The sequence below is a fragment of the Acanthaster planci genome, linkage group LG02, assembly GCF_054643075.1.
Source record: "Acanthaster planci isolate LZ-2023a linkage group LG02, COTS_SCS, whole genome shotgun sequence".
NCBI classification, from domain to species: domain Eukaryota; kingdom Metazoa; phylum Echinodermata; class Asteroidea; order Valvatida; family Acanthasteridae; genus Acanthaster; species Acanthaster planci.
The window spans coordinates 17102353-17130337 of NC_141778.1; the positions used below are offsets into that span (position 1 = coordinate 17102353).

The following is a 27985-nucleotide window of genomic DNA, read 5'->3' on the forward strand; positions in this document are numbered from 1 at the left end:
CTTGCATTCGTTTTGGTTGCCTTAACCTGTTTTTCTACAAATACTCAAGTTCATGGGCTACAAAATGCTCTATTTCGTGGAGCATTTTAGTGAATACAAATTGAGATTTGGCCGGCGCGAGCACTGAGTTTCGGCTTAGGCCTGCCCCACAGGCCGATTGGCAACCACACCAAAGATCGTAGCGGCGACGGATCCAAACGGCGGATTTGTTAATTTCCGCAGCGTTTGGAACTGACAATTACGAATTGAATCGAAATTAGGTGAACTAATGGGACTCCTTGAGACCCCCCCCCATTTTATGTCAATCGGTCAATTAGATTTTGAGCAGTATTTTTGACTCAAATTTTTGCTGGATTGCCACTACTAGTGCAGTAACGCACCTATAAACTCTAGACCTGTATCCTTTTAAATTAAAGCTGTTGCGATGGCCTTCATTCATAAAATAAAATCAAAATTATATCTGATATATCACTGACCATAAAAAAACTATATATGATCTTGACATTTGTTTGCAAAAGTTGCGTATTTTTCGAAATGCGAAAAGTCGGTTAAATGGAGGTTTGACCTCCATTTGGCGAGCTCAGATGGGTTTATGGTCGGATTCGGTTACATCTATAATGACCGGTTTGCAATGTTCAACTCGACCTGATGGTGGAAACAATATTCATGCCACATCGCCCCCCCCCCGTATGTGGGGTGGCCGGGGGGGGGCTTCCCAAAGAGGAGGTCTGCACCCCCTGTCCCCTTTCAAGCAACTGCATGTGCTATATCACTACAGCAGCAACGGCACGATATCTATACGGGAGCCATTGTGCCGTCGTGTAATATAGTTGCGCCGCCCATGAAAGGGGCGATCTATGTCATCAATAGACACCATTGATCACGCCAACATGATGACTTCACAAACACAATTGTAGACGGCACAGCATTGTGGCTGTTCCCTACGGTCGACTTGTCCTGTGCGGCGGCTATCGTCGAGTCGGAGTCACAAGTGGAAGTTCTAGGGCTATCGCTTCTTTGTTCCAGCTCTTCCTTGCCTGTCAATGACTGAAAGTGGTGGCCACAATTTCTGCAGTCGGGGACACTGAATAGGCCTGTAGGCTTGAATGTATGTTTTTCATTACGAGTCACAGGTGATTGTTCCTTACAAACAGGGGCAGGGTCTGCCTTTTCGTTAGAACTTTTGCACAGTAAAATGGGTCTATACAAAACTTCGTGGAGGTGCGTGTAAACCGGGGAAGCGGCATGAGTGGGGCCGACAGCGGTCGACTCGTGGGACCAGATGGCGGTCGGTGCGGCCAGGTTGCCGTTCTAACACTCTGGACCAAGAACCTGATGGAGATCGGCATTACCAAGGGCCTCGGAATCATGCTGCCGACCTTGCAACAGCAGCTGACCACGCAGATGTGGATTATTGGCTGGATTACCTCGATGATCACCGCGACGAGCGGGTTTATGGGTATGTTCGTAGGGGGAAGAGTTCCGTATACGGACGCTAGTAATTATTCCCTACAAATTACAATGACCTATTAGCCGTCAGAAAGCAAAAACATGTCCAGAAAAGTTCAACTCAAGGGGGAAAACCCAATCGTTTACTTACAAAACAGAATTTTTCAGACCGGTCCCATAGGATTTGTGCACAAGATGTGAAGTGGCGTCCGTGAATGGAATAGGGCTGACAGTTCTATATTACTTTAAAGACGTAAAAGATAACTATAATGCCTAGCTTGGAATTATATTAAGTGCCATTTTGGGAAAGCTGTGCATTATTTAGACGTCATGCCATGACACTTTTTTACGTGACGAATACCAACTAAAAGTAGCGCGGAGAGTTTTGAATTATACTTTGAAACCAAATAACAAAACCTTTTCTCTATTCTTTCAGCATAATTATATAACTGTTTTACTTTACAACTGTGTTGTCTAACTGGAAACCGTTTTTCTTCCTCAGTAATACTCGGTGCTCGCAATTATGTTTTCCTATTTTCCGTGAAACTTCACTCACTCGCACACTCCCTTGTATACGGAAATCGTATAAGGACCACATCAAATTTTTTTCAAAATGCTTTTTCTACGCAGCGAGTGTATCACACCGCCCTGCGTAAATTGGCATTGATAATACACCACACATCATTCGTGAAATATTATACAAACTTTTTTCTTGAGTGCAGCGTTTGTTTAGTAATTTCATGCTATGACACATTGAATGCACTGATGCAGTGACTAATAAGTTGTCTTTCAAAACGCTTTAATGTGACTAATTTTTTTGCGCGATTAATGCTGAAAATTGAACTAGCGATCAAATTTATCTTCAGACAAACTTGCTGCATAGGCTAATAAGATTTTCATAATGCCAACCCCTCTTTCCAGTGGAAACACAACTTTGCCATGGTATTACTGGCAGTTCAATTCCTAAAACCCCATTTCTTACAGATCCACTTTATTGTTTGTGTGCTCCTCGTGCGGCAGCTCTTTTTGTTTTATCAAGGTGTGCCTTGAGAGTTAATGCTGGCTTTTCAACTGGAGAGCTGACATCAAATGCTCAGTGGTGCAAGTTAATATGAAATCAGCAACGTGGAAAGTTAAGAATTTTAATCGAACCATGGTCGAACCAAAGACGATGAGACATGTCAAAGTAGTATACTACTATAGTACGACAGGTTTGGCTTGGTCTGACCCGTCAATGGCGGATGGGGGAGGGCAATGGTCCCTCCCCATCAAAAATTGTTTTCTGGTAAAATAATGAGAGAGACGATTTTTGTACTGTATACGTTTATTTCATTTTCTTTCCAAAAGTGAGTAAAAAGACTCACAATGTAGCCTTGCCCCCGAAGGCCATAATTGGTTCCGTAAGTTTTTTTTCAACTTTCTGGACCCTCAAAACTATTTGCGCCCTCAAAATATTTTGGGTTCTGGATCCATTCTTGAGTTCGGTTCAGGTGCTTTATAACTTTTATTTGTTGTATGCAGCTCTTTTTGCAGCACTACTGAGCAGACGATTTGGGACTGGTTATGTCTTGGTGACGTGTGGTACAATGTTGAGTGCGGCTGTCATCAGCGGAGCATTCGCCGAAACAGCCTTGCAACTCGCTCTGGTTTATTCACTCCTCGCAGGTAATGTATCCAACCTACAGGTCGATCTCTGTTATGACGCAAGTACTTAAAAAGAGAGTGAGAGAGGGGGAGAGGGAAGGGGAAGGGGAGCTGTGTCCAAGACCGGGTCAATAGCCAGGCCAGGTCAACGGTTATCACCATCCTTCTTTTCCTCATAGGACACCTGGTCTCATTGCAACCAAGTGAAACTACAAACCAGAACAAGTTTGACCGCAATCTGTCAGACACATAGGCCTCTCTCCTTTGCGATGTACAGCCCTTTTGAAAATCCTACTGTCGCTCATAGTTTCCAGCGGTTGCACTGCAAAAAAAAGTTGTGTTAAGCGATTAAACACTTTTCCGACATGTCTTGCTATCAGTTTATACACATCTTTAAATATAAAACATGTTTAGACTGTCGATGGATATTGTTTAGTAATTGATGATATGTTTATGTAACAGATACCTATTCGCAAGCAAGGGCAGGATTTGTGCTTTTAGCAGGTCCTGAGCAAGCATGGCCGATTTCCATAGGGGTTATGCATGGGTGCCATTTTCCCAGTCAGTGCTTTTGTTCCAAAGAGATACACATTAGTATAGATCTTTTGTGTATATCCCCCATAACAAAAGCACTGGCCGGGAAGATGGCTGTCGTGCACAACGTCTACATGTATATGAATGTTGATCTTCATTCTCGTGTATGCCAGACATGTGCACGAGCTCACTTGGAGACCATCTCATCAGCTTCGCTCGTTGATGCCTCGCCCACACAGGCGCTGGGAAGGGTAAATGGCTCAGTTGAGCCAAATTTTGCACGACCTGTGACCAAGAAGTCACTTCCGTTTGTAAACATTCTTGTGTAAACCATAATGGCCTTCACAACCTTGAACATAATACAGTGCCATCAGAAGTATGGATTTTTCGGACCTTTCTTCGGACGTGTCGGTATTTTTGCGCTAGCGCTGGATATGATCAGCATCATAATGACATAATTATATTTACACTGAGTCGCCTTTACACAAGTGAATAAGGGTAGGCCTACCCGGTACCTTACACTGAGCACAAGCTCATTAGGATGTTGAGATCCCACGGATTGTTTGAAATAAAAGGTGCCACAATCATAATTAGGGATCACAGAGATATTTCTCTATAAAATCTTGAATTTGACACTTGTGGCTCCCAACTTGGGATATTTCGCTCACAGAAACTGCCGACTTGCCGGCCTATTTTGCACAGAGGCGGGCGGCTACATTCAGGGCTCGGCGCCTAGTTTGACTGCCATTTTGGGAGTGTTTTCAGCGAAGGAGGACTTAAAACAAAATGGCGTGGCTAACCCTTGTGAAATTGAAAAGAAAACTGACCTTGTGGAACACGCGAGGCCAGCCTGGTCCTTTCTGAGGGCACGCACTTAATGTACGAAAACCATAAGCAACTGGCAGCAAGCAACCCACAATGCTCCGCGAGTCTGCAACTGTGATCCCGTGTGACGTATTTCCTTCACAAAAATTTGTGAAATGCATTTGCTCTTCCCAAATGCCCCGTGTTGGCGCTGGGCAACGAGCAAAACCACCAGCTTGTTTCTTCTTTATCGGTGAGGGTGCACTTCAACTGCAGGAGGAGGAAAATGCTTAGCTTCTATAAACACGTTTAAAAAGGGATAGCAAGATAGTATTTAATTGCCAACAAGGCAGAGTTTTTACAGTTGAGCAGTTGTCGTCATTTTGCGGGGATATTTTCTAAGCTAGTTGGTCCCTCTATCAGTATTTAATAGACATGTAGGCCTAATTACTTACACTAAACCGGACCATCGAGAATCGATACAACTCAACCCATTGGTCAACCGTCCCAAAAAGTCAGTTTCCAGCCATCTTGTGTTCGATTAAGTAAAACTGAGGCTAACTAGAGGTCGTGCTCGAACTTGCTTTCAGCGTCTATTTCGCTGTTATATGGAAGGTGGAAGGAAAGCCAGTAACTAAGAAAAATTGAACTCTGTACTTTTACATTCTTTCTTCAAGGTACTGCCATAGGTGTGTCAAATGTTGTTGCAAAGGAGGCTGTAGGTCGTTGTTTCACCAGGAACTATGCGACAGCCAATGGTATCGCACGGACTGGCTACTCTGTTGGGCTGTTCGTATTTGCGCCTTTGGTCCAGCTTTTTCTGAATACTTATGGTTGGAAGGGAACCATGCTGCTAGTAGGATCTCTAACAATGCATAACATTGCGTGCGGCGCCCTTATGGCGGCTACTTTGCCAAGACTGCAGCTACATGACTACCAAACGGTTCCCTACGCCGAGCGTGATTCTCCACGCCAATCGTGCTTTCGTTCTTTTTGGAAGTTCGTCTTCAAGAGTTTTGATTTGGAGCTACTATACAACGCACGTTACTGGTCGGTGGCCATCATATCATGCTGTACAATCTACGCGTACACTATGTGGATTGTCTATTTCGTGTCTCAGGCACAATCCAACGGATTCTCTTTGGAGGAAGCGGGATCTTTCGTGACCATCGCAGGCGTTGCGAATCTGATAGCCAAAGTACTTCAGGGACTTATCACAGACCGCGGAGTGATATCTTCTTGGAGCCTAGTGACGGTGTGTACCGTGGCAAGCTCTGCGTCGTACCTTGCATCTCCCTGGCTGACTTCTTATTGGCTGATGCTGGCGTCAGCATTGGTGATTTTGTTTTGCGATGGAGTTCTTTCCTGCCAGACTGATGTTCTGGTCAAGCAGGTTCTTGGAGTTGAGCTGTTGGCTGGCGCCTTTGGTTGGATCGGACTAAAAGTTGCTGTTTTGACATTCGCACTAGGATTTCTTCCAGGTCAGTGACTTTCTATCATTGTTATTGTTTTTAAATATTCTAACTCTATCATAAACATCCCAGTCCTGAAAGGTGAGGTGAAAGAGCGAAGCGCCCTCATGGTTAAACCCTTTGGCTATACTATGAGATCAATTGTGTGATACCCCATACCATACTGCAGCAGTCCACAATTTCTGAGCTCCTTTTTTCTTATTCCTTTCGTAGGTTTGATATACGACAACACTGGAAGTTACACAACAGCTTTTCTTCTGATAGGCAGTGTACAGGCTTTCCCGCTCATTCCCTTACTGACCCTTAAGTATTCTAAACAATAGAACTAGTCGGGAGTCACAACAATTAGTACAGTGGCGTTACTGTGGGTGGACACAGTTCCTCCGGGTCGAAGCCTATATTCCCCGCCCCTTGATATTTTGAAATAATAGCCACAGTTAATTTGCAATACTTTTCAGTTCCCTTTAAAATAGCGTGTGGCAACCCCGGATGCACATTTGAACACAAATAATTTTATTGCGTTTAAGTCAAAGTCGGCCCATATAAATCACGGTAACTAAATATATCATGATGATGAATAATTTGTGCTGTGAATCAAAAAATTGATTAGGATTAAATCAAAATAATAGCAAGTGATATGAAGTGAAAACGAAATTTATCGGAATGTCTCTTGTACAGGTGTACTTGTGTAAAATGAAATTTTAGAAAATATGGTTTTTATTTGAGATTTTAGAAACCTGTTGCAAAATGTGAAAACAATTATTTTCGGTTGACACGAATTGCAACATGTTTGCAAGTGTTTTAAAAAGTAAACAGGTTCATTTTAATCAATAGTTAAACATTATTTGATCTAAATCAGTGATTTAAATCAAGTTGATTTTATCAACCCTTTATCAGTCAACGGAGTATTCCTTTAATCCTGTGAACGTTGGTGTTAATAAGGTCATGGAGGTAAAAAAAGACCGTTAGTATGATGCGATTATTATTTGAAACTGTATGTAGTAACCATCTTTGGAAAGGTCGCAGCACTGCACGATAGAGAGTCGTACTTTGCACAAGGACTTCGAATAGATTATTCGCACGGCTGAAAAAATATTCTAAAAGCTACAGCTCCTATACCTCAGACGAAAGCGAAGCGAATATGAAGTCACAAAACGTCTCCAGCAAAATTCGTTTGAGTTAAACTTTGTTCAACTTTTTTTGAAAAAGCAGAGCGAATATTTAATCTGCCGTTAAGGTAAATGCGTTTGTATTCGCTTTTCTTTCAGAATGAACCTCCTTCAGTTTTAGTGCCTAATTGTAGTGACGCTTGAATGCTGCTGTGCTTTTGAAAAAAATCGCCTATCCAGTTTTAGTAATTGTTTAATGGTGAATCTTTTTATATTGACCGAAGATATTGGGCAAGTAATATTGAAAATAAAAGATTTAGTCAGTTAAATTTTCTGATGAGCCTTTTACTTGGTTTAAAATTTGAATTCATCCCCACCGCAACGCCCAGGGACGATCTGTAGTTAAGTCAGCTCGATATTGTTTTAGAAAAAAATTGTGTGCCAGCTGTTATCTTTATCAATTTTTTCCTCAACCCAATTATGAATTTCCGCTTTTCATATCCGTACCCCAATGTATTACTCATTGAGAAATGGACTATTATTATACGCACGAGTACTGTAACGTTGGTAAAAAAAATGCATGTAGCTCATACATACTTCGTGCTAGTGGCGTATCCGGCTCAGGTAATGGGGTGGGGGCAAGATTGGAAGTTTTATTACCCCTACCCCTAGCGCAGCCTCTGTTTTATATGCAATTGTCCGAAAAAATCCAAAAATATAATGCAACAATTACATGTAGTTCGATATAATGTGCTCATCGAGTGCGCATTTCCAACAATCACAGACAATATCTGTGAGTTTATATTTGTGTGGTCTGTGCCAACCACTTTTATTAAAGTCTGTGGTGCGAACAATAGTGTGTGGAGCCCGCCCTCCCGTGTTCATTTACAGCAATTTTTCAAGTGAGGGCGCATCCGCGACTAACCAAACTCTAACTCCAAGCCTTTGGTCTATCTATCCAGTTAATTCCGTGTTGCGGATTTGTAGTTGAATACTCAAAGCTAAAAAACCTACTAAAATGGAGAGTAATGGAAGCCTAGAAGAAGTGGAAGAGTCACCACAGCCATCAAAACACGTTCGTCAAGCCAGTGGGTCGAGTTTGGACAACGTGACGCTTCCCATCCCAGTTGTGTCGCGGGCGCAGGTCGGACCATCGGCTGACAACGCCTCCACGGAACCTGCGGCTGATCGTCTTGATCGTGAGCAAGATGACGCAAAGGTACGGTACATGTAAGCGTCTATTTGTGGTTCTGATGTGGCGTTAAATTACCCCCAGAACTGTGGGGTCCGACGTCCATCCCGCTCCCACAAACCCCACAGAAGGAAAGCCTTTTTTTGCCCTACATGACGTTTAACAACATGTTTAACCATGTAACCCAAACAGGGCACGAACAGGGATTTTAGTCTGGTTTTGTACAAATAACTGCTGCTCCATTCCCCCAGCTTACATACCTTCGTGCTGAGTAGCCTACCAAGAAAAAAAACGGGCCCGAACCGATTTCCGAAAAAGTGCAAACATTTCCCCATCAGTGTCCGAGAGTCATGCGGTTCATGTATACATGTACTTGCAAACACGAGCTGCAACCAAAAATGGTTGACTACGGCTGCGATCGATACACAGGACATGGAAAATGGCTGCAGCTTTCCTTGCACGTCTGTGTAATTCCTAGCTGAGACTGGACTGACTGGTTGAAATGGTAGTTGGTTGTGGAGCACTGGGGATCACACTGACCAATCACAGGGCTCCTCATTATTTATACCCGAAAGACAGGAATGACAAGCAACAGCCATTGAGTCCCATGCACGTGAACGGGCTGTCGCAACGTGACCATTCTTTCAAAGCAATGACACAAGCTTTCGAGTCAATTCGTACCTTGTGCGACTCGTTCCTTGGACAACTCGTACGTGTACCTCTAGTTAAGACCACTCGTACCTTCATGTTCGTAATTTGGTTTTACCGGTAATTTTCCAGCTCTTCCTTTTCAGTATGTTTAAGATTAGATTTGACAAACATATCAAGGAAAAATCTTCAAAACCTCCTGGAGAGATCTCGAGCGTCGGCATAATTTTTTGCACTTGCCTGCCGCGGGTGTGACGGATGTCAAACAACCCGACCGTTTACCAGCTTGACTTTCTTATTAACATTCTTTTTGGGGGGGACTTTACTTAACTCGAAATTGTGTTTGTAATTTTTTGGGGGGGACTTCAGTTTATTCTTATGGCTCTGAGAAAAATGTTATGGGACCCTTTCATTTTGTGGGGAATGATGACTTTGTTTAGTAACGTTTATGGAGGACGTACTTAATAAAACTTATGTCTTTATTTCTTTTTGAAATGTTTCTGGTCTCATTTTTAAATAGGGGGGTGGTTGCTTTCCTTATTAAAATTATTTTGGGGGGACAAGTTACAACTGACATTAATTTATAAACTCCGAAGTAAATGAAAACATGACGTAACTCCCACCATCACAGTGGACTGTACAGTGAAGATTCTGAATTTCATGCAATGATGGCTGGCCACGTTGACCAGCATCAGTGCTCACGTACATGGCACCCAACAGCCGTTGCTTATTGTTCCAGCCTTTTTAGGCATAAATAATGAGGAGCCCTGTGATTGGTCAGTGTGATCCCTAGCGCGTTGCAGCCAACTGCCATTTCAACCAATCATTCCAGTCATGGCTAAGAATTACACATTCACTGGAAGCAGCTGCAGCCGATTTCCATGTCCTGTGTATAGATCGCAGCCGTAGTCAACCATTTGGTTGCAACTTGTCTTTACAAGTACACATGTGAACTACACGACTCTCGGACACTGATCGGGAAATATTTGTACTTTTTTTAAAATTGGCATGGTTTTGGCCCTTTTTTTCTGGTACTCAGAACAAAGGTATGTGTATGTAAGCTACATGTATCGTACATAAAACTTGGGGGAAATAAAGCAGCATTTCTATGGGTACATAACTAGAATAAAATCCCTGTTTGTGTCCCGTTGAAGGTCATGTAGAGCCTTTGGCAAAAAAAGCTTGTTTTCTGAGGGGTTCGTGAGAGCGGGGTAGACATCGGACCCCACAGTTCTGGGGGTAGTGTTAAATCATAGAGCTATATTAAATTACTAGAGTGCTAACTTCTCATTCTCTGCCCGGAGAAAATTTGACGCCGTCCTGGGGCCAGACAGTTTGAGTCCATGTGCATGTAAGTCGTAGAACATTCAAATCAGAAATGTAACGCGCATTGAGTAGGCCTACCGCTAGAATCCAATTTAAAAAGTCATGGCAAAATCACCAGCAGCACACACTTTGCACGCATTTGTGTTGTTTATGCAGAGCAAAATGAAATGTTCACTTACTGGTTGTGCGTTCATTTCTTTTATGTATATGTATCAGCTTTGTTGACTTATGTTTTAGAATACAGACGCAGATATATGTCCAAATACAAAAGCCGCACAAAATTTCGAGCTTTCCATAGGTTTGTGCACAAACATGGATGCGCCCAGCTGGCATCACTTGGTACATGAGTCAGCGCTCTATATTTTTTATACATGTACATGTAGCTCTACATGTATGCATTAAATCGTCATTGTCTAAAAAAGATAGTTTACATGTAGTCGTGCTAGTTATCTGCACTGTTACTGTGATTGGCTTCTTTATAATGTGTTGGTGTCATGACACACTTTTATCGGTGTGTGTCACATTGTCGTGATCCATTCACATGAGGGAAAGAGTTCCATACATGTACCTGCATGTGGAAAACACTACTTTTCCCTCATCCCTAACCTTCCCCAACCGCACAGAATTAAACGGTGGTAAAGTGGTTAATTCTGTGGGGATAGGTCTGGTAGGCCCATAACAGCTGGCTTTTGCATTTGGTTTGGCGTATCTCAGAAAAACAAAGTCCAATGTCAGCCTCTGCGCACAAAGTCCCATTTTTAACTTTGTGTGAATGGGGAAGGTTAGGGCCAGCAACCCTTGGGGGGTTAGGGTTAAAATGTTGTACAACAGCCAGGGAGGCTAATCAGTTTTCAAGTTTTTCTTTCTGTCTGTTTTTGAAGTAATCTTGGAGAGAATGTGATAGGAAATATTTTGACGTACTATAAGTTTGGATCAGACTCTGCAAAGCAAGTAAAAGTGATTTGAAGCAGGAATGTTTTAAGATTTTTTTTGGATGGTGGAATCCCCTAACGTGGCGCACTTCAACGTTCACTTGACTTTCCTCATACAGCGTTGCCAAACCTCTTTCTTGAAAAACTTAGAACTCATTTAGTTATAAACTGGTATTCCCTTCATGGTACATGATGTTAAACCTTTGTGAACAATTGCAGTGTCATAAAACTTCACTCGAAATTAGAAACTGTTGGTAGCCAAAAATTGGGCACGAAATCAGCCGAGTGTTCCCTAATGGGGTGCACTTGAAAAAATCTCAGAAAATCCCACAGAAACATTTACAGAATCCTTTCAAGTGGATAAATTCTTTTAAACCATCATTACTGCCACTCAAATACCCATCCACAAATTTATCAGAAACTTCTTTTTCTAGTTGGGGGCACATTTTAAAAGAGTTCATTTTGCACATCGGAAAAAAATCAGAAAAAAGGGCTTAAACAGAATCCCATCCAAACTTTGTAGCAGGTACACTATGAAAATCGAGATTTATGAGTCACAGTAGTAGAAGTTGGTGAACTTGGTGAAGTTTCATTGACTGTGAAATTTGAGCTTAAAATATTGCTCTGTTAAGGTACAAGATGTGAAAAATGAAAGCGTGTGACATTAGGGGCCGTACCACAAAGGTACTGATATAATGCGGAGCAAACTGATTACTTTGTATACAAAAATGAGTGTGGAGTTTGACCAAGAAGCTTACAATTCATATTTCCATAAAATCTTAGTTGTTACTCCTGCCTTATTTCAATGAATTAAATTATGCTATCTTAACTCGAAATTTCAAAAATTGTGACATTGGAAATTACATGTAAATAGAGGAGTTACAGCGTGCAGAAAATAACAAATTTTAACCACAATTTTCTATTAAGAAAATAAGTTCCTAAATGAACAGCGCCCTCATTCGTTTTGCCCGTCCCTATTAAACAGCTATCAGAAAGGGATAACATGTCTTAATTTAAAAAGTGAATTTAGCTAAGAAACTTCCACAGCATTTACATGTACTTAGAAAACACTTAGGGTTTTTTCAGACAAGCCTCATAGGTTTGTGCACAGGGGCATCAACTGTTTTCCATACCGGTAAACGGAACTCTTTCCCACATGAGTACCAGTGTAACACCCGATGTGGTTTTCCCATACATTTTCAAGAAATTAAAGCAAACTTTGCCGCAGACATCAAATCGAGTATTTCATGACCTCACTCAATACAATATGAACAATAAATAATACATGCATCTTACCGGGGACTAGCACTGTTGAAAGCAAGTTCGTATCTTAAACAAGGATCTTATCCTTGGATCTTATCCAAGGATCTTATCTGATGATAAGGTCCGGTTATTGTATACAATGTGCATGTACCAGTAGATTGTACATGTACATGACAAACAACAGAAGACCTACATGTAAGGTCATTCCACCATTCAGAACTCAAAGAAAAAATAACAAAAAAGAAATTGAAAATTTGAAGCAGTGTAAAGGCTTGTGTGCTTAACGCTTAAATGGAAACACTGTTGGAACTTACACTGTCTTCCTTTAACCATCGTCCTCCCCTTGTATTAAGAATTATGTAAGTTTATTATAAATAAACAGTACTTTGTATCAGCCACACCAGGAAATAAACTATTGTGTCCTGACTGTAACCTCTGTGACTTCAGTGACATCTGAGCTGCATCCCATTACAAGTTCATCTATTGCAATGGCATACATGTACTTACATGTACATGCAGGTTTCGAGTCCAGATGAGGGAGTGCTAGTGGAGATTTTTGTCTGGAAACTAGCATCCAAATATGTTTAATCTGTAATGCGTTCCTGTAGCAACATCTCCTCCACCTGGGGAAGATTCTAGTACTGCTCAAATGTCGGTGCTCTCCTCTTTTCTTTCAAAAAACAGGGCAACATCGTTCGCGGAAGGGAGTTTCCAGTTTGCCCTGCCCCTGATTTGATACACCCCTTTTTGTACCAGTGGTCCACATACACAGAATTAACGTACACTCCAATTAAGATTCAGATTTAAAAGCAAATTTTTTTATATCTGATGTAAGTTTAAACCTGATGCAAAGTTTAACTTGAATATATAAAACAGGGGCTGTTTCTTCAGCAAGCACTGGGTCAAGTGTTTGTTGCAAACAGAAGATCCTCATTACCATGTTCATGTAGGCCTAGTCACTTGTACTTGTGTTTTTATATAGGGCACTTCACCCTCCCTGGAAAACAGGACTTTCAAGTGAAATTGGGCGGTAAATCCAATTTCCTGTTTGCAGTAAAATAGTCTGTTCCCACCAGCAGGAGTTTCTTCGGTGCGCTTTCACTTTTCCAGTAGGCATGCTTGTTGTGACCTGACAAGCACTTGTGTACTGTAGATATTTGTTACATCATATACACGTACATGTACATGGCATTCAGATTCATGAACAAACATGTACATGTATGTGTACATGATCAAGGTATATTCAATACCAGCACTGGTTTTATTGATAGGATCCTAGAAATGTACTTGTATACTGATACATATTTCTTGAGTCACTGTACCACGTATCCATAGCAATAGAAGTTTACTTTATAACGTGTAGACCTGTACATTTCGGCGAGCATTGAAGTACAGAGAAGCGCACTCAAAGAGGAAATGGATGAGGATCAACATGCCACTAGGGCTAGGTGCCAGTATGGATGCAGTACATGTCATGTACCTCATTGGGAAGAGCACTTGAGGAGTAACATGAATGTTTACTGGCTCAAGTCCCATTGACTGAATAGTCGATTGGACTGGTGTGACCCAAGAAGTCAATCATCTTCGATCAGTCCAAAAACTAGAGTGCAGGTAAATCTGGATGTTGCACTGGGCGGAAATATTCAATCTGCTGTAACAGAAAGCCACATCTTTTCATCCTCCTTGCTCACTCCAAGAATTGTTCAAAGCAAAAAGGCACTGCAAAAATGATTGAAATCCAATCGGCAGGGACAAAAAAGTCTCGACAGCCGAGGCCGGTGCTGAGCTCCTGTTTATGACAACTGGCTTTCCCCCCAAAGGGTTGCCTTTTAGAAGTCCTTCCTCTGTTAATTATGGCTCGGCAGTCTGTGAGCCCTCACTCCATCTTTTAGGGTCTATTCCTGGCTCGTACTTGACTCACTCAGTGTGTGCAGCCGGCCGGGCCAGCGTACAGACACATGTGCTCGCACACGGATGACCAAGGATTTTTCGTGTTTTTGTCGAGCCGTTCTTCACAGGTCCATGCATGTAGTGTACAACTTTGATGATTACAGTTGTGCTGTATAAATCTGCCGATACCATGCAGCTCAGTTTGTTTGAGCTGGACATTCCAAGACCTTGATTGGAAACCATTGGAATTGGACTGGATGCAAACTGGACTTCTCACCTTTGCAGAGTCCTAGAGACTGTGTTGTTTCTCCAGGGTTAGCGGACAGGTGCTGTAGCCAGCGTCATCTGGTTGACAAGGGTCTGCTATTTCAAAACTCTGCCTTAGACGTACATGTACATGAAGGCTTGCTGAGTTAAGTGTTCGCCAAAGCAATCACAAGTTGCATTTAAGAAGTAATTTACCTGTACTTCTTCCAAGACTTGTGCAGAGTTGCATTGTGCTTGAAATTCTGTTTGCACTTCCATTGGATTGATTCAGATGACTTCAGACTCAGTGGAGTTCCAAACTCTGATGGTTCCGGCAAGGCTTGTTGGCTTGGCAAATTCAGTAAGGAGACTTATACTTTCTGTGTTAGCGTCACCAAGTTTCGGAGGAATCAGCAAAACCATTTCATGTTGTTGTTTCAGTCTGCCGCAATATTTAAGTCTGACAGTCTGTTGATGCTACTTACCAAGTCAGGACATCTCAGAGGACTTTGCGTGCGGATACTATATCGAATTGATTGCATTGTCTGGCTGTAAGGTTCCAGCTTGAAGAAGTCTCACTCAGCCACTGACATCGAGAGATGAATGGTATGGATCGCGCCGCTAACACCAGAACAAGTAGCTCGGATGAAGCAGACGAAGGCAACGACACACTGCAACCACTGGCCCTGCACATTGGGCTGCACGACCTGGTCTGGATGGACGGTCGCTGCTCCATTTGCGAAGTAAGACAACCATCAGTCCTTTTGGGTGGGACAGTCTCCCCCTCCCAGCCCCCCCGTCAAGGAAAGATAGCCCACAGTTTGGCGAAGAAGCACCAGTGGCTTGATGTTAAACTCAGCTGCTGGTCTCGGGCATTTTACCATGCACTCCAAATGGACAGCCTTTTGGTATCTGCTTGCAATGTGGGTTACTCTAAGCCAGAATCAGTCAGTTTGTCAGTCAGAGTCAGTTGATGTGAAGCAGGCTACAGATATGTGTACATTCTGTTGAAAACAGGAATTCTTAACTAAATGATTGAATCGGTGTCTTTTTTGTCTCTTGCAGTCATCAGGTGGCAAGCCAGCACAGACAGAAGATGTGCCACTCCTTCTAGGAGAGAGAGTTGAAGGAATAGGTATGTGCTGTGCCTCCACATTCACTTGAGGAAAGTGTTTAAATAGAATTTGCTAATACCGGTACTTGTGCATTTTTGAAAGATCAAGTTCCACAAGGCGAGTAGTTTGCGGTGACACCGTGCACCAGGTAGCTTGGAAGAACTCCTCTGTGAGCATGCGTGGCTCCAAAAGGAGCCGGTTTACTCAACGTTTGGGACAAGGAGTTGCACATGCTCACAAAAGAGATCTTTCGAGCTGCATGGTGTCACTGCAAACGACTTGACTTACCTATACCCCCTGTGCAAACCTTCAGGTCTTATTTAAGCTCCGTAAGGTCATACCAGTCTTACGACTGTAATGCAACTCTCCATATTAAAGGTTTACATCGCCTAAATAGTCCTTCAGGTCGCTCTCTTAGAATTTTGCTGAAAAGATGAGCATCTAAGGAAGCAATAGGAAGTTGTCCATGCCATTTCCCTGGCTGTAATTGAAAGGGCAGTGTTACATTGGTGTTACCGTGAAGGGATTTTTCTGATCAACTGCGAATGTCAAATGTAAATCCACACAAGTAATTGAGTTGCCTCATGTCATTAATAAAATATTGACCTCCACATTATCACAAAAGGGAACCTGACAACTGGAAGAATGAGAGAAAAAAGGGGAAAAGGAGAGTCAGTTTGACACGACAGTGTTGTTGGAAAAGTCTCTTTTTAAAAAATGTTACAGCAAAAGGGCGTCATGCTGGTGTTGTTTTTATCCTTGTACCTTATCTTGGTGTGGCTCTTTATTTCCCTTGTTTGCAGCGAAGGATGTGACTTATTTGTGCCCTTTCACCGGGCCTGTCAGGGGAACGCTTTGTATCACCAACTACAAGTTGTATTTTAAAGGGGTTGAGAGGGTGAGTGTTTTGCTCTTGTAGTTGGTTCTTTTTTTCTGTTGTGCTGGTTTTACGTTCGAGTTTGTGCTGTTCTGTTTCTTTGTCTTGACTTTGTTGTGGTCAATTTGGTTGGTTTGATTCCTGAAATCTTTCCATACAGTTGTGTTGCGTGTGAAGAAATAAGGTTTGATTTCAATGCAGATCTTTAATTTATACATGTAACTAAATATTCAGTTATTGGTCAGCGGGCCTGTTGATTATATACATGTAGGTTTTATGTTGGGAATCCATTTATTTAATAACTTAGAATCTTTTTATCTCATTTCATCACTTATAACCAACCCCAAGTTGTTTTTCTCAGTGAATTTATGCAACTTGGCAAAGACTTGTGAAGATATTTTCAAAACTTATTTCACATAAAAGATCGAAACTGATGGCCTAAGAGCCAAAACAGTTTCAAATAAAAAAACATGGACTGTACATGTACAATAAAATATCATAATTAGATGTATGACACCTGGCACGTAACATAAAACACACTGAATAATGCATATAAATGTCCCAAAAACTATAGACCACTTAGGGCTACCCATAAATTTGTGTTGTCTGTGGTAAAGTAGATAGCTATTTTTATGGTTGAACGAAGGAAGACATTGTCTGGTCTAAGATTTTGATTGTAAGTCATTGTTGGGGGAAGCATATTTTAGTGTCAATTCAAGACCAGTTCATTTTCTCCGGACCTTGCGTAGTCAGATGGGTCATAGATGTTGAGGTATTGACAGGTGCAAAGATTCCATAGCATTAGAATTGGTTGTATATTGATTGTTTTGTTTGGTTGAATTGGATTCAGGAGCCACCATTCATTCTTGATGTTCCCCTGGGCAGCATCTACCGAGTGGAGAAAGTTGGTGGTTCCACAAGGAGAGGGGAGAACTCATACGGTCTGGAGATATTCTGCAGGTTGGTTACTAAGTTCCGAAAACTTCGCTCCACCAGACATCTGATCCCCTTGTAATCATAGAATATTCACAGACTTTCTTAGTGTAATTTCAAGTTCAACCTAACATATCTTGATTTTTTTTTCAAGATTTGATCAGTTCCTTTGATCCATTTTCTGATGTTCTCATGAGGGGAATGGTGTCCGCCCCTCTTGAGATTTTTGGCTGCTCTGTGACCAGTCTTTCCCAAACTTGGCATCATCAGAGGAAAAAACCTCCTGGAAATTCAGTGCTGTGGAAAAATTCATTGCGGATCCAACCAGCTCTGTAAAGAATGGATTAATGGGGTTTGTTTGTTTCTTTTTTTTTTTACAGGACATGCGTAATTTGAGATTTGCCCATAAACAGGAGAACCACTCCAGGCGACTTGTCTATGACAAACTTCAGACCTATGCCTTCCCAGTATCAAACAGATTGGTAAGCCTTTATTCAGGGGGCTTATGTATATCAAGGAATTCCTTGAAAGTCATTGTATTCTTAGTACTACTCCTTCGAAATTATGAAGAAGCGTGCTCATTTTTGGATTCACAAATTGTGAAGTTTAAGACTTTTTTTGAAGTTTTGACATGCCATTGAATTTGAAATGCTTGTAAATTTTTGGACACTACTTAGAATTCTTATATGTTTATGAATTTGAACATATCTTGGATATTGAGACCACTCCTGGAAATTCATTAGACTTTTTTCCTTTCAAGGGAAGTCCTGCAGTTGTTTATGTGTCAGGAAATTTTTGTTTTTCCTGACAATTCAAGGAAATTTGTAGAACATTTTCAGGAATGTTGGACAACACCTGCAATTCGGGGTAGTTCCGAAATTTCATATCTCTCTTTGAAAATCCTGAAATTTAGCAACTGTCATGTGAAACGAGCAGAATGTTACCACTGCGTTCTGGAAAGCTCAAGGAAATTCACCATTTTGACCATTCACGTCGGCTTTACTTGAATTTTGGTATTACTCTCGCATTTTGCTTTAAACACACAAATGAATGGTAATTATGCGAATCATTGTCAAAGAAAGTGTTTAATTTATTTGTTGTTGTCTTGTTGTTGCAGCCATTTTTTGCCTTTGAGTACAAAAATTTCCACAGTGAAGATGGCTGGGCTGTGTACGATCCCATGGCTGAGTTGAAAAGACAGGTATTGGCTTCAACGTTAATATGACTCAGACAGGCCTAGTTTTCATCCTTGCACAGGAGGCCTACTCCAGATTAACCTTAAACCACGTATATCTACCAAAATCCACCGAGGGAGTTTTGGGGAAATTTTGCACAATTGAGGAAGGTCAGTGTTTCTGTGCATGCCTCGATGGCCTGATACTTTGTGACACGTCACCATGTACTTCTGGCAGGATAATAAATTGATCGTGCAGCAATATACCTGTGATTTATGAATCCACCTCATGTAGTCAATAGCAAAGTTTCAGTTTGTGGTTCACAAGTTTTGTGCGTGCTGCGATTGTGGGTTGACTCTCACCTCTCTGTGTCCCCCCGAAAAAAATTATCAAGAAGTATTTTATTTTACAGGGTCTGCCCAATGAGAGTTGGCGAATCAGCAAAATTAATGAAGGCTACCAGTTCTGTGATACCTACCCAGCAGTGGTAAGTAGGCTGTGTCCGAATTGAAAGTTGTGGCTGTGGCTAGAAGTAGCACATACATTAATGGAAAGCCACTGGCAAGTGGCTGCTGCCACTGCTCATAGACGTGTGTGTTAATGCTAGCCGCAGCCAGTTGATTCAGACATAATTATGTCTGTATCCATCACAGCTATCAGGGTTGATTCTCTATTTCATTGCTCCTACACTTGACACATACAAAGCTATAAGAGCCACATTTGGTGCCTCGTGATGAGGAAAAAGTAAAGATAAATAGTTGAGCCACTATTGTGAATTTGTCATTCATCTGTAAATCAGTTTGATTTGCTCCTTGTCTAGATTGCGGTACCAGCAGCAGCAGATGATGAGCTGCTCAGACAGGTGGCTGCTTTCAGAAGTAAAAACAGAATCCCAGTAAGTCATTGACTTTAGCCTATGAAAGTTGGAGAGCGGGAACTAGACTTTTCTCTCTGTATTGAAGAAAAGTTTGTTGATCTTTTCCTTGTGGTCAGTGTATGAGAGAAACTTCTCTTGCTGATTTCCTTGATCTAGGCCGTTAAGAGCACTTTTCTATTCTTTCAGAATCTGAACAGATCATTGCAATGTAATACCCCAAAAGCAGCAAGATTAAACAAATTATGAGGATTCCCTTAAAATCTCAGTTGCTGTAGTTGTGTCACAAATAGATGCTAGAGTCAGATTCAAGGGAGCCATTACCTTACTCTGACGTCTCCTACCTGTAGTGTCAAGTCACATTTTCATGGTGTGCCATGCGTGGCAAGGCAGCTTACGGCTGCAGTTTTGCTCCATTTCACTCTGCCAGGGAAGTCAGTTGTCAGGATTGTTTTGGACCCCAAATTCTGGATTCCTAGAGGTCGAATTATTCAAAAACTCCAATGCTGGATTCACATACTAACCACAGCCATCTTGGCGAGAATTCTTGCCGCCTTAGCCATCTTAATAAAGCCTTAAAAAGTCACTGTGTGCAATTGTCATACCCCCCAACCTTGTCCCCTTTTTGTGCTCATAACTGTCTTTTTCTCGGCATCAGATTCTGTCGTGGATCCACCCTCAGAGTCACGCCACCATCACTCGCTGCAGCCAGCCCCTGGTGGGCGTCAGCGGGAGGCGGAGCAAGGAGGACGAGAAGTACATCCAGATGCTGCTGGATGCCAACGCCCAGTCCCACAAGCTGGTCATCATGGACGCCAGGCCCAGTGTCAACGCCGTCGCTAACAAGGTGAGTGTCACTCCCAAGGTCTCTTTTGCGAGAGAGCTTCCGGAATCCGTCACATTTCAACAACGTTCAGCAAACCAGTGGCTCCTTCTTTGAACTACAGCCAGCAGGCTTTTGTAAAGTAACGGGCAAATTTGAAGATAGACTTTATTTTGACCGCTTATCAATTGTACTGATCAGCGGTCAAGCACAACACAGTGTCGTCAGTCACGTATTGCCATTGGTGGGTGCCCCTCATCGCATGCAGGGTCTGCTGTCCAACCTAATATTTCATGTCAGTGGTTTCTGGTGTATTACCATAATTATAAAAAAGGTAATTGATAACCAGCTATACAACCGTGCCCCAGGGTGTATTTCAAATGACAGTGATAGGACTATGCCCCCAAAGTGATATAAAGCTTCAAATTTAGTAGAGGAGATCAATATACTCATTCACCCTCAGTGAGCCAGACAGTCTCACTTTTGTTCCGTCTTTGTTGGTAAGAAATTCCTGACTTTATTTCCTACTTTCAAAACTGAGCAAGCTCTGTGATGGATGGTTCTGTGTTATTCCTTCCTCAGGCCAAAGGAGGCGGGTACGAGAACGAAGATACCTACCAGAATGCTGAAGTCATCTTCCTGGACATTCACAACATCCACGTCATGAGAGAGAGGTGAATAGAAGCAAACAAGCTAAGATGGGCCTTCTGAATTCCCTTCCATTGAATCACCGAATGCGGATGGCCAGACTTGAATGAAAAGTCCAAATCAGAAGTTGTAGAGCAGTTTTTATCAATGCCGAAACTCAGTTTCAAGACATTCTTTTCTGTCCATTGGTTAGCCCAGGTCATTGACGTATTTCAGTTCTTTTGTTTAGTTTTTACCGTCCTGAGCATCTTAACTCTGATTTTGAAAGCTGGGAAATCAAGTCTTAATTCTTGGTTGTTTGTACTGAATCCTTTCCTCACAGTTTGCGAAAACTCAAGGATATCTGTTACCCAAGCATAGATGATAGCCACTGGTTGTCCAACTTGGAAGCAACTCACTGGCTAGAACACATCAAGGTGAGGGCATTACTAGACTACTGCCTTTAAATTGGATTTTAGGATGGCAAGTTTTGTCACATTACATGCAGTGGTTATATGTGCTATATAAACAGCTTCATTCGAGAATCAGATGTCTGCTGTAAGCAAGAGATGTTCTGTACTACATTTTGCTAAAGTTAAGTTAAAAAAAAGGAGGCGGCAGTGGCTTCATGAAAACAATAAATTGGAATTCAACATGCTCTGCACATACCCTCCTGATCAGATGGTCCTAGCTGGGGCCGTGCGCATCGCAGATCGTATCGAGAGCCAGAAGACCTCGGTGGTGGTCCACTGCAGCGACGGTTGGGACCGGACTTCCCAGCTGACCGCCTTGGCTCTCCTTATGCTGGATCCTTACTACCGGACCATCAAGGGCTTTGAGGTGCTGATTGAGAAAGAGTGGATTGAAGTTGGCCACAAGTTTGCTCAGGTAACCCATTCGACATTGGTCTCCCATGTTAAAACTTTAGAATCCTGGGTTTCAATTTGTTCAATTTCGCTGTACCCAAACAGGCATCTTTTCTGCGATTAGCACAAATAAGCTAGCCCCAAACATTCATTTGGGACTCTGTTTTTCTTGATGGAATGTGTATTTGTATATTGATGGACAGCAATATTTTTTCTTTTGAGGCAAATATTTCAGTAATACGTTTATTTTGCATGGTTTTTTCTGAAAAAAGAGAAGTTTCAAAACTGTTTTTTTTTCTCCTTGTCTTCTAAAAGTCCTCCATTTTGACATCTGAATAGCAGTAACTGCAGATGTCAGAAACTTGCATGGACATTGGAAATCGTTTTTGAAATGTGGAAATTGTTTTCAAAAAGAGAATCTCGTCATGTTTGTGCACTGCAGAGACCTGGCTACTCTTCCAGCTTTTTAGTGAGAAATTCATTCCTCTGCTTCTGTATTGCCTTTTGATTTGCCCAGTTTTTCTTTTTTTTGGTCCCTAGCGCCATGGGCATGGAGATAAGAACCACGCTGATGCGGATCGTTCTCCCATCTTCCAACAATTCATGGATTGCGTGTGGCAGATCACAGTACAAGTAAGCGCTCTCGTCACTTGAATAGGACAGGATTTCCATATCCAAGACAAAAAAACTTATTGCCTGCTGCTGGTGGGGCAACCTGGCGTATTGAATTTGCTGGCTTCAATAGTGACAGAAGTTCTCAAAATACTTTGATGGAGGTTGTGCACATGACACAAAGAAATGAATCCCTTTTATGAATTATGTGGTCAACTTCAGAATGATGTGACACAGTCTGAGCTTAGTGGTAGAGGAATTGCTGTACAATTTTAATATGTGTTTTTAAGCATGACGTCCTCGTACATTCATAGATCAAGATTACTTAGCCAACTTCAAAAGATCCGTAGTCTGCAAAGCCAAAGCTGCACCAGATGAGCATTTATACCGTAATACCTGTCTTTTTGTAATCACAGTTTCCCAATGCATTTGAGTTCAACGAGCATTTTCTCATCACCATCCTGGACCACCTCTACAGCTGCCTGTTTGGCACCTTCCTCTACAACTGCATGAAAGATCGGGTCAAGGAGGTGAAGAGTCTGCCTTGTGCATATTCATGAGCTAATGCTGCCCTCCGATTGGTCATGTCTGCCCTTTTAGTCATTGCGGGGGTTCCTTTGCTCACCTTTCAGCTTTTTTGGTCGGTTGTCCTGCTTAAGAACACTCTGTTGACCTGGATACTTTTCTTAATTCACCGTGTGCCAAACCTCGACATAACAAAGGCTCCCCTTTCATCGTTCTTGTGGATAGCTTCATGTCATAGTCTCATTCAAAAAGGGGATCGAAAGAAGGCAAAATGAACACACATTCTTGATCTGTTGTTGTGGGGACATACACACAATATTTCAACTATTTTGTGGGGAGTGAAAACATTACGGGAACAGAGAAATGTCCCCACAATTCGGTCCTAAGTTTCCTAACCAAAGAAATGGTCTCCTTAACTTGGTAAAGGCCTACCCAAAACTGCCTACTGGTTATGTACCCAACTTTTATTAAGAGTGGGGGTTGTGGGTCCCAGTGGTTAAGGTTTTGTAGCTCCTGATCTTAAAGTCAGGGATTTGGAATCCACCAGCTGCTTGCATGTGATGACCTCCCTTCCCCGACTTTACTCCGACTTGCGTCTCTCCCTTCAGGCATATAAATGCGTACCTTTGAGGACAGAGATGGCTATTGTTGATTGGCCTATGCTCCGTCTGAAATGGCAGCACTAATCTTTTTACTTTCCATGGAGCTTAGATGGTTTCAAAAATGTCAAGGTGCCTACTGAGTGGGTCCAACAATGACATCAGCACCTCGAAACTTGTGGAATGCGCTTCATGAGAATGGTTTATTGTCATTAACCTTTGGCCCCTTGACCCCCTTTTGCAGCAAGTGAAGACCAAGACTATGTCACTGTGGTCTTACGTCAACAGCAGTAGAGAGGAATTCACCAATCCCATGTACGCCGCCTACCACCACCAGCACGTGCTGTTCCCCGTGGCCAGCATGAGGCGGATCGAGCTGTGGACGGGCTACTACATCCGCTGGAACCCCAGAATGAGACCCCAGGTAGGTCATAGGTCAAAGTTACCCCCCTTCACAGAGCGAGGGTACAGCAGAACACAACATCGCATTTTCCTTGCAGCACCGGTCCCTGACTTTTGTCATGAGGAATCTTTGTGATGTGCACCGTCTAAGATATTGGGTGTATTGCCAAGTACAGGTCTGCATGGTATTGAATGTTTGAGCCGTACTTTGCAGGCCATTTGAAAAAAAGTAAACCAGACCGTCTTCAACTGGCCCAAATGTTGGTTCACATGACGCTCAGGATAGCGGGAGCAATAAGGGAATGGTTGAGTCGACCACAGTTGGATTTCTGTTGTGTGGAAGTAAATGGGGAAAGTGTGGAGCTTGTCCTGTGGGAATAGCCCTTTCTCTGGCTGAAGGTGGTTGAGCTTCAGCAGAGGTGACAAATTAAGAAACACTTAGGTCACCAAAGTGGCAAGTCCAAAAAAAAGTCAGTTAATTCTCGGCTTCAGCAATGCAAATGTGTTCTTACAGATTTGTTGGGTCTGTGAGTTTGTTTGCATCTTGTAGATGCAAAGCTAGGAAGAGAACAGCGTATTTGGTTTGAGAATCAGTTAAACCTTTGCTCTTCCCTTCCACCCCCCCCCCCCCCAAAAATGAACACAGGAGCCAATCAACCAGAGGAATCGTGACCTGATTGAGCTGCGCTCATTTCTGCAAAAGCAAGTAGAGGAACTCCAGAAGGAGATTGAGGCCCGTGATCTTGGGATGCAGGCAGGGCAGGTGGGGACCTCCTCTCCTCCGAGGGTGGCCAGTCCCATCAATGCCTGAGACTTCAAACAGCCGCACTTACAACTGGTGTGAATGGAGCCCTGGGGATATAAACAACTGAGTCCCGAGATTCTTTGACTCGAATTGAATCCAGATGAGTCCAGTTGAGTCTTGCTGATGTCAGGATTTTTTTTTTTTAGCAAAGTCGGTGAAACTCAGATGCCAGATGAGTGCAAATGTTCTGGACCAAATTCCATGGAGCCGTGTGGCCGAGAAATTTGCTTGGCAAATTTTCTTGCTTAGCCAAAATGTCCTGGGAACCATTGGGAAGCCGTGTACATCACGTGACATTGTGGCTGGTAGCCAATTATTGCTAAGCAAAACTGTCCGTGCTAAGCAGGTATGTGTGATCATTGGCTCCGTGATATTGGCCCTACACAGTGTACAGTAACTCTCCTCCCTTTGTACATACTAAAATTCTGTTTAATAATTTTTACCTTGCCTGTTTTTATCAAAAAGGTGACGTCAGCAACATAACTGTTAACGCGATGTTCTACACTGCATGCCCTGTATTTATTTTTGGAAATAAGTTTGCTCCCAAGGCCAGAACCTATGCCAATTTTGCTGAGGTGTTGGGTCCAGAAAATCTAATGAGCAGTGAACAGATATTTAGCATGTGATTACATGAAGTTTAGTATTTGACATGGTCTCTTTTAAAATGATTAATACAATGTTTCGGTGGAGCAGTTTTTTAAACCAAATTAGAAAGGCCTGCTTGACAAGAGATGTGTTACGGAATTATAATGTGAGTGCGTGTATAATGCTGTTGGCTTCGTCCTCTTGGCAAGTAATGTCCAGTGCACAGCTTTTTGTGGGGTTTTCTGGGGGTAACCTGTTACAGTAAATATTTTGTGCCAAAACTATGCCAACATTTTGTTCCTGATTGTGATAATGGATTGTATGGATGGCCCAGTCTACAATCCAAGTGTTCTTCATGGAGAGGAAATGTCTCACTTCTTGTTGGAATCGTAAATTTTTCTTTCCAGTGAGTGCATTTGAAGCATTTGTTATCACTAATGTTGGCATATAAGCAGAGTTCACGGTATTTTTTATTTTTTTTCATAAACATGGTAAGCATCTGCTTGTCCAAACCTTTGTATCACCGGACACTTTTGCAAACCTCCCCTATGATATATAAAATAGGTTTCTTGTTTTGTATTTTACATCTTTCAAAATTTGTGCCTTCACTTTTTTCCTTGACTCAGCTTAAGGGGCCATATTGGATAGAGGCACAGTAAAATCTGGTACATGTACCTTGAATTCCAAACTTACTGGCAAACAGTTTAGTTATGAACAAACCAGGGTTTAGCTGCTAAGAGGTTCGAATAGTCTGTGAGTACAGATACCCTGGAAGCCATACCATTGAAGATGATGATCTGTAGTGTCCCCCTGTGTGTTTCAAATGTTTGGCACCCTAAGCCTTTCAGGCTAATAGAGCGTGCATGACTTGTACCAGACTATCTTACATCTATGTGCGGCAGTGCTAATTTGATATCATCCCGTGTTGTATGAACGAAACATGGTTTGTATTGCACCGCCTAATTTGCTCACATGACAGTCATTTTACTGTTGCATGCTGAATGCCATCTTATCAAGAAAAATGACAGCCAATTCGATGAGGATAGCTGTGATGAGGAAGTGTTTTTTGGGGGGTTTTCTTTCATCGCGCTTTGTTGAAGACACAGTGATGCTTACGCCCTTTCGACGGAAAACATGATCACAGCAGAAAAAAATGTTCCCGGCAAAAGGGCGTAAGAAACATACTCTCTTCATTTAATAAAAACGGATGTATAATTTACTACAAAATCAACCTGGGCTGTACAAAAAGCAACCTTTGAACAACTTATTAAAGGACTGGGTAATTTTTTTTTTTACTTTTTGCCAAGAAATCTTCATATTTCATTAAAATACAATAGTTGCATACTTTCGCCCTTTTGCCGGGAAAAGTTTTTTAGTGATCATGCTTCCCGGCAAAAGGGCCTAAGGGCTTACGCCCTTCTGCCAGGCACTCGACGTTATATATATTCACATTTGTGAATTTGTTATCTGGTACATGTAGTTTTAGGTACATGTAGGTGTAACTTATACAAAGATTTAGCCGATATGGATTAAGAAAGTACACATTTTCAGAATTAATCTAGGTGTCAAAATCGCTGTTTTCAACTTTCTAAATTATGTACATCCATTCAAAGTGATTCTTTTAGTCAACGTGTTGATCATGCAAATCAAAAACTTCAACATTGGTGCTGCGAGTGTTCAACCGGCGAATACGGTATGATTTCAGTGTGACCTTTTAGTAGGAAGAGGTACTGACAAAAATACAAGTATTTGCAAAAGTTGCAGTTACTGGCCCTTTTGCTCGCTCGCAAAGAAAAGTGATTTTGTGGGACAGTGTTCCAGCATGTTGCTACCTTAGCAACAACTGAACATATAATATACATATGTTATGTGTACAATTGTGTTCCTCTTTGATAATCAAAATAGTGTTTGGAACAAAAACATGTAATGACTGTGGAAAATAGTGGCTAGATTGAAACAATTAACAAGCCAACACTGTCATCAGAAACTGCTTTTATTTCATTCATCTTCAATTATCAAACCACAGGGCATTAATACTCTTATTCCACATGTAACAGATAATTAACAAAAAAGAAGTGAATTAAATTATATGAAAAGTTGATTTCAGTTCGCAAGATTCCTTTAAATTTTTCTAACATTTGTGAAAAATAAAACTCAACCAATTCTGCTTCTGGCATCCTTCAAGAAAGGTCTCAAGAAATGAAGTATTCTGTCTGCACATTAAGCATGTTAAGTGATGCTATAAATCAACAGCATACGTCTATAAACTGATTTATTGAAAGCAGCATCTTATCTTTTAAAATTATTACAATAAATGACTTGAACTAGAAGCTCGTAGCATGCATTACCAGCAAATTCTTTACACAGCTGAAAAATTTTTTTTTACTAATTTTTGACCCTTCTAAACATCCTCAGCAGAATGATTCAGACTCGCATTCAGTTTGCCTCACAGTTACATTCGGAATGTTTGATTTTCTTACAGACAAATCTGGCTCTGGAATTGTGTAACAGGCCTATTTTATGTCGCATCACCATAAACACATTACTGAATACATTTTTGGGGTTAATAGTTTTGGCACCTGATGAAGGTTGACCTTGGGTTCAATGCCCAATTAAATCTTTTGCTCTACATGTACGTGGGCAATTTGTTGCAGCTTG

The 27985-nt window shown here is 41.8% G+C and overlaps 2 protein-coding genes across 2 annotated transcripts; both read left to right on the forward strand.

Annotated features, from left to right (window-relative positions):
* Positions 1 to 866: 866 nt before the first annotated feature.
* On the forward strand, positions 867 to 7327 carry LOC147799952 (monocarboxylate transporter 12-like). Its single transcript, XM_087133153.1, has 4 exons — positions 867 to 1459; positions 2971 to 3114; positions 5109 to 5912; positions 6117 to 7327. Exons 1-4 carry the CDS (start codon positions 1246 to 1248, stop codon positions 6224 to 6226), a joined length of 1272 nt encoding a protein of 423 aa, XP_086989279.1. The 5' UTR covers positions 867 to 1245; the 3' UTR covers positions 6227 to 7327.
* Positions 7328 to 7907: 580 nt separating this feature from the next.
* Positions 7908 to 27515, forward strand: LOC110984455 (phosphatidylinositol-3,5-bisphosphate 3-phosphatase MTMR2-like). Its single transcript, XM_087133158.1, has 16 exons — positions 7908 to 8231; positions 15575 to 15644; positions 16428 to 16522; positions 17352 to 17465; positions 17815 to 17916; positions 18552 to 18635; positions 19022 to 19096; positions 19430 to 19504; positions 20142 to 20330; positions 20889 to 20980; positions 21277 to 21370; positions 21615 to 21821; positions 22340 to 22432; positions 22828 to 22941; positions 23780 to 23959; positions 24584 to 27515. The coding sequence occupies exons 1-16, from the start codon at positions 8031 to 8033 to the stop codon at positions 24746 to 24748; spliced, it is 1950 nt and encodes a 649-aa protein (XP_086989284.1). The 5' UTR covers positions 7908 to 8030; the 3' UTR covers positions 24749 to 27515.
* The last annotated feature ends 470 nt before the right edge of the window (positions 27516 to 27985 follow it).